The sequence below is a fragment of the Chiloscyllium plagiosum genome, unplaced genomic scaffold (assembly GCF_037043375.1).
Source record: "Chiloscyllium plagiosum isolate Xiang-an unplaced genomic scaffold, Cpla_swu_hap1 HiC_scaffold_26, whole genome shotgun sequence".
Taxonomy (NCBI): Eukaryota; Metazoa; Chordata; class Chondrichthyes; order Orectolobiformes; family Hemiscylliidae; genus Chiloscyllium; species Chiloscyllium plagiosum.
The window spans coordinates 31,304,951-31,316,969 of NW_028270164.1; the positions used below are offsets into that span (position 1 = coordinate 31,304,951).

General features: G+C 36.9%; 1 protein-coding gene across 1 annotated transcript in view; it reads right to left on the reverse strand.

The window, feature by feature from the left end:
- Positions 1-1,287: 1,287 nt before the first annotated feature.
- Positions 1,288-12,019, reverse strand: part of LOC122563210 (leiomodin-1-like) — a 35,353-nt gene continuing 24,621 nt past the window's right edge. Inside the window, exons 2-3 of the mRNA XM_043716770.2 lie at positions 7,781-9,184; positions 1,288-1,482 (exon numbers count right to left, since the gene is read on the reverse strand). Of these exons, the coding sequence (XP_043572705.1) occupies positions 1,456-1,482; positions 7,781-9,184 (1,431 nt within the window). The 3' untranslated portion in view covers positions 1,288-1,455. The remainder of the gene's footprint in view (positions 1,483-7,780; positions 9,185-12,019) is intronic.

Sequence of the window (12,019 nt, forward strand, 5' to 3'; positions counted from 1 at the left end):
ATAGTTTGCATTCTGTAATGTTAATATGTGTAATATTACAAATGACAGACCTGATATGTAGGCAATAGTTATTCTGTGTGTATTTTGTAAAATGCAGAATTTACTAACCACAGATTATGCTTTTTTTCTCATAAATGATTTTTATTTAAATTTGGCATCGTTCACAACAAGAAACATAATTATTACCTGAAAACTTGCTTTCCTATCACTATGATTGTCTATACATTTTTACTGTGTGTCAAAAGGAAATGTTCATGTCAAGACAATTCTGCAATTGAGTTAAGCTCATTTTTTGAATTAACATATTTGTTTCCTATATTGATATGCATTTTACACATGAAATGAAATATGGTTTTATATTTACAAAAATAATCAAAAGATAAAAGAATATTACATGTTTCACATTAGCACAGATATAGCTTTTACTAACAGACAGGAGACAGCAAACCAAATGTACTTGACATACAAGAAAAAAAATGCTTTTAGTCAGAAGAATCGGAAGCTTTTTTATTGTGCTGTTTATTGTATTCTGTATTATTTCTATAAATGGTACATCAGGCGTAGAATGGAAGTTACATGATTCCTGCTTGTGTATCTCTTGTGTGCAGAAAGCATACATTTACAAATGTTCTCATATTACATATTAAAATATTACATAGAAAACCAAACCAGCCAAATATTTACAATTCCTTTAGGATTAAGACATTGCTCTTTTTTTCCACTGAAAATAGTCATTGCAAATAGAACTAGATAAGATTTAAGGGAAACAGGTAATAAGAATTTTAGGTTGTAATACCTATTTCTAAGAAGACTGTTAAAGCTTTTTAACCATCATTATATGTCCTTACCTCTGATCATAGAAGGTCAGCTTGAGGATTACACTGTTATCTAGAATTACAAGGCATCAGCCAAGCTACTGTCCCAGAGGGGAAGGAAGGTTAATAAATACATGTAAAAATTAGGAGAGATGACCAAGCGGCATATCAGTCTGGCAGTGTCATTGTTTCATGAAAGGAGCAAGGTTAAAAAGGTCATATGATTGTTGTTTTAGCAACGAAGAGAATGTGTATCAAAAATGCAATGTTCAGGTAAGATAGACGTTTCACAAATATGTCAATTAAAGTAATGATAAAATTGAGGTAAAGAATTGGGGTGGGAACATCAGGAAATTACAACCAATGGAAAGCTGTTGTAGCAGAAAACCGAACTATAGGAAAGTTACAAGATTTATTAAAAGTGTAAAGGCCACAGTGGAAAAATAGTAAGATCAAGCAATACAATTTGAGGAAGTTCTTCAAAATGTTTTCATCTTTTCACATGGCCTCAAACAAGGCTGTAACAATAAGTCCTTCAAATGATCAGAATGAGAACATTGTATCAATGAAGCTTTAGCTAAATGGTGAATTATATAAGGATTAATGGAGCATCTCCAACAGCACATAATGGCACATCTTCTTACTGTAGCAACTTTGGAACTTCAACCTAAAACCAGTAAAAAAAAATTATTAGAAAAGTATTTCAAACAATTGTAACAAATCGAATTGAACATTATAGGTAATCAAATAGTTTGTTTTTAAATAACATGAAATATTTATCAGTCAGGATTGCAATATAAGGCAATGGACAGTAGTAGAAACTGGGCTGATGTATATTTCCGCAGCCTGATTAGAAAGCTAAAAATAATGGTAGATTTCACAGGAGATGGGGGTGGATGGGATCCTTGGGATCTATGTTGGAAGAGTTCCCCAGTGGAGTCCTGCCCCTGGGCTGTTTAACTGGCAACAGCAATTTCAGGGACGTACAAAATAGATGCAGAAGTAAGGTCTTCAGCCCCTCAAGCCTGTTCCGTCATTCAATAAGATCATGGCAGATCAGTTAGTTGGCAATTTTAATTTAGGCAACGAGGTCCGAGAACTTTCCATTGGTGGACGCCATCACATTAGGAAGCGCCATGGTTCCATGTTCAGATAACCAGAAGCAAAAGCTGCCCCTGCATTGATGCCCAGATGCTCACATGTCCATTTTGAAAAAATCTTCAATCAGAAAGACTAAGTGAATGATCCATCTTTGCGTCCTCCAGAAATTTGGCATCACAGATGTCAGTCTTCAGTTAGTTGACTCATTCTATGTGGATACACTGGATATTCAAAAGGCTATGGGCCCAGCCAAATTTCAAACAACAGTTACGAAGACTTAAGCTTCAAAACATGTCAAGTGCCTAGCTAAACTGTTCCAGTACAGCTACAACACTGGCATCTGTCTGATAGTCTGCAAATTGCCCAGATATGTCTTGTACACAAAAAAAGAGGTACAAATCCAACCCAGCTAATTACTGCTCCCTGACTAGTATTCCCTCTAAAATGTGCAGGTGCTGGGATGTCCAAAACCTATTGGTCAGCATGATGACATATTAACATTTACTTTCAGAAACCATTGCCACCCACCGACCTTAGAGGTCTCTGCTGCAAGGAAAAGAAATTAGAGGGACTGTTGCCCATTGACATCAAGGTCACATTTGACTTATTGCGCCATCAAAAAGCCCTAACAAAAATGAAGTTGCTAGAAATCTGAGGAAACATTATCCATCACCAATTCTCAGAATCAACAATGCGTAGCATCTATTAGATGCACTGCAGAAATTAACCAAAGGTCCTTAGAGAACACCTTCCAAACCCATCTGGAAGGACAGGGTCAGAAGGTACATGGGAACACCATCTATAAGTTCCCATCTAAACCATTCATCATTCAGACTTGGAAACATATCCTTCAGTATTGCTGGTCAATATGCTGGAACTCTCCCCTACAGTATTGTGGGTTTACTTATACTAAATGGACTGCAGCAGTTCAAGAAGGCAACCTTCTCAAGGGCAACGAGGGATGGGCAATAAATGCTGGCCAAACCAGCAATGCCCATATCATATGAATAAAGAATTAAAACAACTTTCAAATTCTGTAAACAAATGTATCCATTTGTGAGTATTTGAGTTCAACCTAGCATTTATAATAAAGTCATCTAGCAAAATGATCTCTGGTCATTTGTTCATCCTGCTTCTGTTGATACAGTTCATTCCCAAATCCTTTGTGTGGAAAAATAGCCACGTGACAGTTGCCAATCAATAGTAATGCAACATATTTTACAGCCACAAGGACAACTGAAATTACAAATGCATAAGATTAGGCTGTCCCCAAACTTCTTCCTGTAGAAAAATGCATCCTGAGCTTTCTATTGTAAGTAAGCATTTCTCCATGCTAGAATATTGCAATCTGAACTTTGATCTATGTAACGAGGTGTGACTTCTAGCTAAGGGTGTCCACACAATTTACTGTTCTTCTGGTGTCTTCACATAATACATGATATATCAGGAATATCAGCATGGCACAGTTGGGGCAGACCCAAGCTGTTCTAGCTAAAAGGTTTTCTGGGAAACAGGACATGAAGTTTTGAATTGCTATTTTCCTTTGATAATCAATCAAACATTCAGTTCCTATGCGACATTAGCACAAAGAGGCATCTTTTCCAAATGCAGGAAACTTTAAGTAGAAAGGGGTAAGGACCCAGGAGAATGAAATCAGAATTCAAATCCTAGTCTTCATAACCACCTCACATTTTCAGTTCAACTTTTCAAGCCAAGGAATTCTACTGTATCCATTAAACAGGAAAGAATGATATTAAAATGTCCAATATTGGACCTGATTGTATAAAACATGATAATCATTGAATCCCTACAGTGTGGAAACAGGCCATTTTGGCGGAACAAGTCCACACCAACCTTCTGAAGAGTAACCCACCCAGACCTATTCCCTTACATTTACCCCTGACAAATGCACCTAACCTACACATCCCTGAACACTATAGGCAATTTAGCATGGCCAATTCACCTAACCTGCACATTTTTGGATTGTAGGAGGAAACCAGAGTATCCAGAGGGAACCCATGCAGACATGGGGAGAGTGTACAAGCTCCACACAGGCAGTTACCCGAGGTGGGAATCAAACCTGGGACCCCACTGAACCACTGCACCACCAAAATTATACAACAGCAAATCACAACTGAGCAATCAAACATGCAACAACAACAATTAGCCTCTATATTGATTTATAAGCTGTTGTGAATTTACAGACAAACTCTTCTCTGCAGTTAAAATTAGAGCTCATAATGGCCCAGTTTAGAGCACATCTCCGAAATGAATATATTTTCTGGCCTGAAGCACAAAAGCCATCTTTCAGAAAGCAGTTTCCTTTAGTCAATTTCTTTCACTCAATAGGAAAAGGATACCACGACACATGAATTCTATTTATATTTCAACAATTTCTTGCATGTATATCATAACTCTTGTCATGAAGTAGTACATTTTCCAATTTCACTCTTTTGTGATCTGACATTTATTGGAATGACCTGAACATTCCTTAACATTTTTAGAAATAAAATTTTGAAATTTGAACTAAAAATTACTCAACTCTTCAAGTAAGTGGTTGGTTTATAACTAAAATAATAACTCTTTTCTGTTGCTCAGTTCAATAGTAATGCTCTTACTTGGTTCCCTGCTTACTAAGAAATATTTGCCAGAGCATCTGGTTGCTCCTCCTGCACTCATGGTGTCAGCTCAGTTGTTCCATAGACCTAACTTTCCTTGTTGCCTGCTTCTTTGTTATTTGCATCCTGCTGTTTAGCAATAATGGGGAATTATCATTGTTGGACTGGGATGGACAAAGTTGAAAATCACACAAAACCAGTTATAGATTAGAATGGTGCTGGAAAAGCATAGCAGGTCAGGCAGCATCTGAGGAGCAGGAAAATCGATATTTTGGGCTGGAGCCCATCGTCAGGAATGTGCTCATTCCAGATTTAGGGTTCCTGCCTGGAACATCGATTTTCCTGCTCATCGGATGCTGCCTGATCTGCTGTGGTTTTCCAGCAACACTCTAATCTTGACTCTGATCTCCAGAGTCCTCACATTCGCCAAAACTAGTCATAGTCCAACATGTTTATTTGGAAGTACATGCTTTCAGTAGCTCGCTACTTGACGAAGGAGCAGCACTCCAAAAGCTTGTATTTCCAAATAAACCTGTTGTTGTGTGATTTTTAACTCTGTTTAGCAATGCTATTTAAAGACAAGTGATCAGTTGCATTGTGTACACTGTTAATACCCAGCTCAACTTCTCCACCATTTCTGACTTCAGACTTACACCCTTTCAGTTGTAAAACTGTTTATCCAACTTCAAATCTTAAAAAAGAATCTCTAGTTAATCTTTGAGAAAGTCAAAGCTATCAATTTTAGCCCCAGTCACAAATTCCATTCTTTATCACTATCTTAGGTTGAGCCAGATTCCTCACATTCTCAACATTCTATTTGAGTCTGAGATGAACTTCGGATCCATCACAAAGATAATCTACTTATTCCTCCATATCATTACTCTCTTTTATCTCTGCTTCTACATTTCTTTAGCTGTAATTCTGTTCCATGTTTTTGCCAACTCTGATTTAACTAACGTAATGCTTACCTGGCTAAGCTACATTGGTTTACCATTCCCCCAACACCTCCCATTGTACTTTTTTTAGGTTATAACCACTATTGGTTAACTCTGTATTTCTCTGATTCTTATGCCTTGTGATTCCCAGACCTTTCATTCCCACCATTAGAGACCATGCCTTCAATCATCTGGTCCCTCTCCTCAGCAACTTGTCTACAAATCTTTCTATCTCCTCATCTCTCTCTGATTCTTTAGCAGTGACCTTAAACTATATTTTAATCCAAACTTTTGATCATCCCCCTTAATAACTTATTCATTCGCCAGAGACCCGGGTTCAATTCCCGCCTCAGGCGACTGACTGCGTGGAGTTTGCACGTTCTCCTCGTGTCTGCGTGGGTTTCCTCCCTGTGCTCCGGTTTCCTCCCACAGTCCAAAGATGTGCAGGTCAGGTGAATTGGCCATGCTAAATTGCCCGTAGTGTTAGGTAAGGGATAAATGTAGGGGCATGGGTGGGTTGCGCTTCGGCGGGGCGGTGTGGACTTGTTGGGCCGAAGGGCCTGTTTCCACACTGTAAGTAATCTAATCTAATCTAATCTAATCATTGACTTGTGGCCATTGTTTTATGATTACACTTTTGTGAAGTATCATCAGAAGACTTCCAACATTAAAGCTACATAACAGGAAGTTTTTTATTATTTTTATTTTATAAAATAATTGACAAAGCTATTATTGCACTCTATTGATTCTTTATTTATGATTGTGTTCATTATCATTTGGAGTAAAATCTCTTTTAAAACACTCTTAAATATATTGATAGTCATTGCCTATATAGTTAATGACAAATGTGAAGTTTTTTGCTTAAAAAAGAACAAAATGTGTTGGAAATTGTGAAACTTGAAGAAATATTCAAAGAAACTCAGATCAAATCATAAGCCAACATGAAAGGTTATTTATATGTAGAAACTTAAAGAATAACTATGTTTTTGTAATACTCTTATATAGATACCAAACAATCATCAATAGATTCACTTCTTTGTTAATCAGAAGTGTTCAAATGTAGGTTCTTGCTCCTAATTTCTTACCTGCTATCAAGGTTTGGATGACTCATACTGATTTCCATCAAAATGCCAGTTAAACTAGACTATCCTATTTTGCTCCTGTCAACATCTCCAAGTCTCTGTCCTTAATTCAACCAGCTTTTCTTGCTGCTATTTCAAACTGTCATTTAATGTAAATGATTAACATCCTATTTCATCTCATGTTCAACTTCCTGTTCCATATCCGATCATTTAACAAAGCCTTTACCTAAGTAATTCATTAGTGCATTAACAATGGTGCAGTGCTGTTTCTGTGCTGTGCTGTATAACTAATTCTACAGAAAACCACTTTTTTCCCAATTTTTGTTGTTTGTTTCTGCCCCCAGCTGTTCGTTTTTCCCACCAAAACTATGTCTAATCATTGTTTTCATCACTGTAATGTTTGACTTCTTCTGTGTCTTTCCAGCACTCTTCCCTTGTAACCATCATTCACTAACCTTAATGCTGCAGACCATAACTCCATAAAGACTCAGACTCCAAACTCCACTCGCCCTCTGTCCACCCCAGTTTGCCAACTTTAAAACCTTCACTTTCCTTTACAAACCTTTTCATGGCTTTATTGCAAACTATATTTTTTATGTCTTTACAAGAATATTCCATTTCCTAGCTTTACTTTGCCTCATTTCCACTTATTGCACATATAATGGATGCTCAATCAACTATTATACATTACCCTCTGCAATTCACTATCCAGTTCCTCTTTGTTGAAACATCCTTGTCTGGTTTAAAACCATTTTCCTCACTAACCCTTCTCTTTCTAGTCCCCTTATTTATATACTCAGTGCCTGAGGGTCCAATGTTTTGTATTATGGAGTGTTATAAATATGCCATTATTGTTTTCTTCACAAAATCATACATGATATAAATGTCTTGAATTAATTTTTAGAGACTTTATGAGCTCCACCAAAATTTGGCTTTAAATTGGTACTGCAATCTTGCTCTTCAACGTGGTTTACAAATACTTCACTTCTACAAAATAACATTTCACATTACATTTGCTTTCTGAGAAGCTGTTTATAGGGTAAAACATTGCATTTACCTCTTAGTTCATAGAATTTCAACTTATTGCACTTTGATGGATGAAAAATTGACATTTCAGCTTCCATATTTGTATGCATTCTCCAGAGAATGTATTTATCATTTCACACTGCTTTCAAGAAATGCCAATGCAAGATCTCCCAATAGAAAATATAGAAAAATTAATCATGTACCTTCCTTAAGTTTTTCTTATTGCTCCCTCGAATGGCAGCCAGAAGCTGATCTCTTGAATTCTGTTCTTGAGCTGGTGGCCTGTCTTCCAACTTTCGTTCAGATACAGGCGTCAAGGAATTTCTTAGCTTCTTGGTCTCTTCATGTTCCTCTCCAGTCCTCTTGCTTTGTAATTTGTGGTTCTGAGTCACTGAGTTGGCTTTTTCTGGCAGGACTGGGGGAGGAGGAGGAGGAGGAGCAGGTGGTGGTGCATGTCTAGCAGCCTTCTTTGGGGTTGGTTTAGGGGATGACCAAGGTGAACTTCTGGGGGAAGATTGTGGAGAAGGTTTAGGTGATTTTTGCATGCCAGGTGTCTTTGGGACTTCAAGTGCTTGTTTTTTGTCCCCTGCTTGCCCCTGTCTTTGCTCCTGTAAACGTTTTTGCCTTTGTTTATCCATGTTCCTACTTAATAAGTTTGTCACAGTCATACGTGGCCCTGCCAACTCAAAATGGTAGCCCAGCTTAAGAAGGGTGGTATTTTCTTTTAAAAGTTTGGCAATATCCATCTCGACTTGCCCTCCAAATATGTGACGCTGATTGTGGAATCTGAATTCTGTCAGTACATTATTCTGCTGCAAAGCTCTCATGATAGCAATGACACCTTTGCCAGAAATGTAGTTGGATTCCAAATTGAGGTTTGTTATGCTTTTGTTTGTCCTTAACACACCAGCAACAGCAAAAGCAACATGGTCATCCGCATGAGTATTGGCAAAGCTAAAGGTTTTCACAATAGTGTTTTCTAGCAACGCATCAGCAAAACGTATTAAAATGTCATTGTTTATTCTCTCTGCATTATTTAAATTCACTTCAATTATGTTTGGATCATTGTTCCTTACTTTTTCTATTGACTCATCATAAATGGTCGGAGTTGTTTGTGTTTCTGAAGCTTTTGGCTGTTTTTTCTCCTCAACGTTTTGTGCACTGGATGAATCTTTACATTGTGTTGAACAGCACTTACTAGAGTTTGTCACAGAAGGGCTGGAGCAGTTTTCATCATTCTTAAAGTCTTTTGAGTCACTCCTTGTCTTAGAGTATCTTTCCTCTTTGATGATTTCCTTTGATGTTTCTTCTTTGGATTTATTCAGTTTTTCTTCTTTTCCTCTTGCTTGCAACTCGCTGCTCTTCTCTTTCTCCTCTTTGTTTTTCCCCTTTATCTCTTTGCTCTTCAGCCTTTCTTCTTTTTCTTTACCCTTGATGTCTTTTATCTTAGCACTATCCACATCTTTTTCATTTCTTTCATGCCTTCCTTTTGTTTTAGTAGCTTCCTCACTTTTTTTTGTATTTTCATTGTCTATCTCTTTAACTGCTTTATTTTCCATTTCATGTGATGTGGATTGATTACATAATTCATCTGGGGCTTGCCCATCCTAAAAGAAAGGAAATGGATATATGAAAGAGTATGGAATTAATGAATATTGCTATTAAATTTCTACTGTTTTCTAAAGCTTTATACACTTTAAAAATACAAGACAAGTAATTCGTAAAATTTAGAACCATTTTGTTATAGTAATTATGATCAAATAGGCTATCAATATTTAATTTTCATCATTTGACATTTATACCTGTGACTTTCATGGACAAGTTGCTGACCTAAAATGGCTGCTGTGTTCACCTGATATGACCAGGCAACCCATATGGAATATACAAAACTTGCTGCCTCAGAATTACCATTTCAATCAACAACCACTTTAATTCAGTGGTCACAAAATCTACATACCTTATTTTGATCACACCTGCAAAATAACTTCACATATTGGAGGTGGAAGTTTATTTATGGAGTGTTCAGTTTAGAAAAGACAATGGACTTGAAATATACAAAAAAAAATTAAATATTCTTCTTTGAGCAACAAAGGGGGAAAAAGCAACATTAACTGATTGCAGCAAAGGGTATGACAAGCTACTCTCTCCTTTTGTCTCCCCGAATCTCAACAAAACACTGGTGATGAATAAACTTGGGAAAACTGTTGACTGGAAATCAAAGGTATCTGCAAGCTTCATCACTCTCGAGAAAACAGGACAACAGTTGGGATCCATGTTTCACTGTCATCACTCGAAGGTGGTAAAAAACTAACCTGTTATCATCCTATTGCACTAAGTACCCCTTAGTCCCCACATTCTATGTAAGCTCATTTGCTTTATTTTGTGTGTGTGGTTGTAGTGCATTTTATTATTATATTACTTGGAAATGGCTCTTGTTTACTTTCTAACTGGGGGTTAAGTAAGTTAATTGCAGCTCTGTACTAAATAGGAAGATAAAAATAAAACTTGGTGAGACTAGCCCAGAAGTAGATTATGGAAAAGGTGAGCTTGTATATTTATCAGGTTAAAATCATGATTGACTGAAATTTCCCTGATTTAGTCAGCCTGATTTTAATTAGTAAGGCAAACATGAGGATTGCTGATTTTATTTAGTGCTCATTCAAATGTCAGCTTGCCTCTTTTGCTTTCATCTTTTCTTGAAAATTCTCAATGAAATACTTGGCCAATTGACAAGACCATGTAAAGGTGGGGAATCTGAACGTTGAATGAGCAAGCTTGGCAAAGCTTTTTAACTGAGCCATGACATTGGTGCCTCAGGCAATGTGGGTAAGGTGGCATGATGGATCTGTCAAAGGAAAGATTTCTAATTAAAGGAACTCAAGCATGGCTTGCAAGTACTCACTTGCATATGGATGTTTGAGTTTGCAGCAACCAGAAAAATGGAGAGGAACCCCAGGAATCTGCTTCATAGGTCTCTCACTTTTAACTGGAGGAGCTGCAATGGGATGTTAGGGATTACAATGACGTGGGCATTCCAGCTCAGACAATACTGAGAGACAGTTGGCCTCTGTTGTGCCTGCCTCTGAAATAGAAGGCACTAATATCTTCTAGGCTAATCATATGCAAAACTACTCCCATAGGTGCGGTAGCTTATTGGATAACTGCTGTCATCGGTGATACAACAATAAATTATTTAGATAATTCCACACCATGGCAAATGAACTATTCAAAACGCTGCACTGTAAAGCCAAACTCTGCAAACTGTTCAGCAACTAGGCTTGCATATTCATCAGTTATAAACATTGCAGAATGCAACTCAGCTCATCTTCAGTGTACCAAATTTGACACCCCGATCTTGACATCCAAATTAACTTGTAAACTACTTGACAATACCACCGGTATAAAGCAGCCCGACTTACATTAGCTGTTTCCTCAACACCACTGTCATCATTTTTATACATTCTTTTGGGAACAGAAATGTGGAAGATAAAGTAGTTTAATGTTAAAATAATTATAATTGTTTTTTAGTGTTGATCACTGTTTTATATTTCAAATATAATGTTTATACCTATGGTTTTTCCCACTTCACATACATTTGCTTTCACATTCTAACATCGTCCTAAAATGATGAAATTTCTAAAAGTAGAAATGACTTGGTTAGACATATTACAGACTTGAATGATTACACTGTATCCAATGAATCTCTCTTTTTCTTCCTCTTTTCACTGCTCAAGTCCAGTGGCGTAAGAGGTAGACAAGGGTGTGGTTAGTTTTCCATGGGACAGATCGCTAGTCTTTAATATCTTAAATTCAATATCTTCACTATTGTATAGAAAGCTTTGAGTTTGTTTTCAACAGAAGGATTGATCCATCCATTCCCAATTCCTTTCTTTACCCATTCCAGTCTCCTCTGTCATAAACGAATAACTTAATACTACTCTTGTCACATAAATGCCTAAGGATGTAATATTTGTCTATTTGTTAACTGTAATAAATTTCTGTTGGATTCTTTAATATTGTGATATCTGTGAACAGTTTCTTATGTTACAGGAAATAACATAATCTTTGTAGCAGTAGGTAAAATACTTTTGGATGCAATCTCTTAACAATCCATGAAAGTAACATTGATAAATTAGCATTGGTACTCAAAGATGTCAGATGAATGTGACATGGGGAGTCCCTCTGACAGATGAAAAAACACCTCTATACTCTCCTTGACAATTATATGTATGTTTTAACCTACTTGGTGGGAAAAAAAGCAAGCAATTATGTTTATGAACAATTTCATTTTTCATGTTATCACACTATCAAGTAGGCCATCAGATCACTGTTTCACAATCAATAATAAGTTTCTGTTTCTGAATTATTGTGCACTTCTTCACTTGGGATAAGGTTCCAGGGGTAGGCTTACCAGCGGTCTTGCCACAGCCTGATTGATTAGT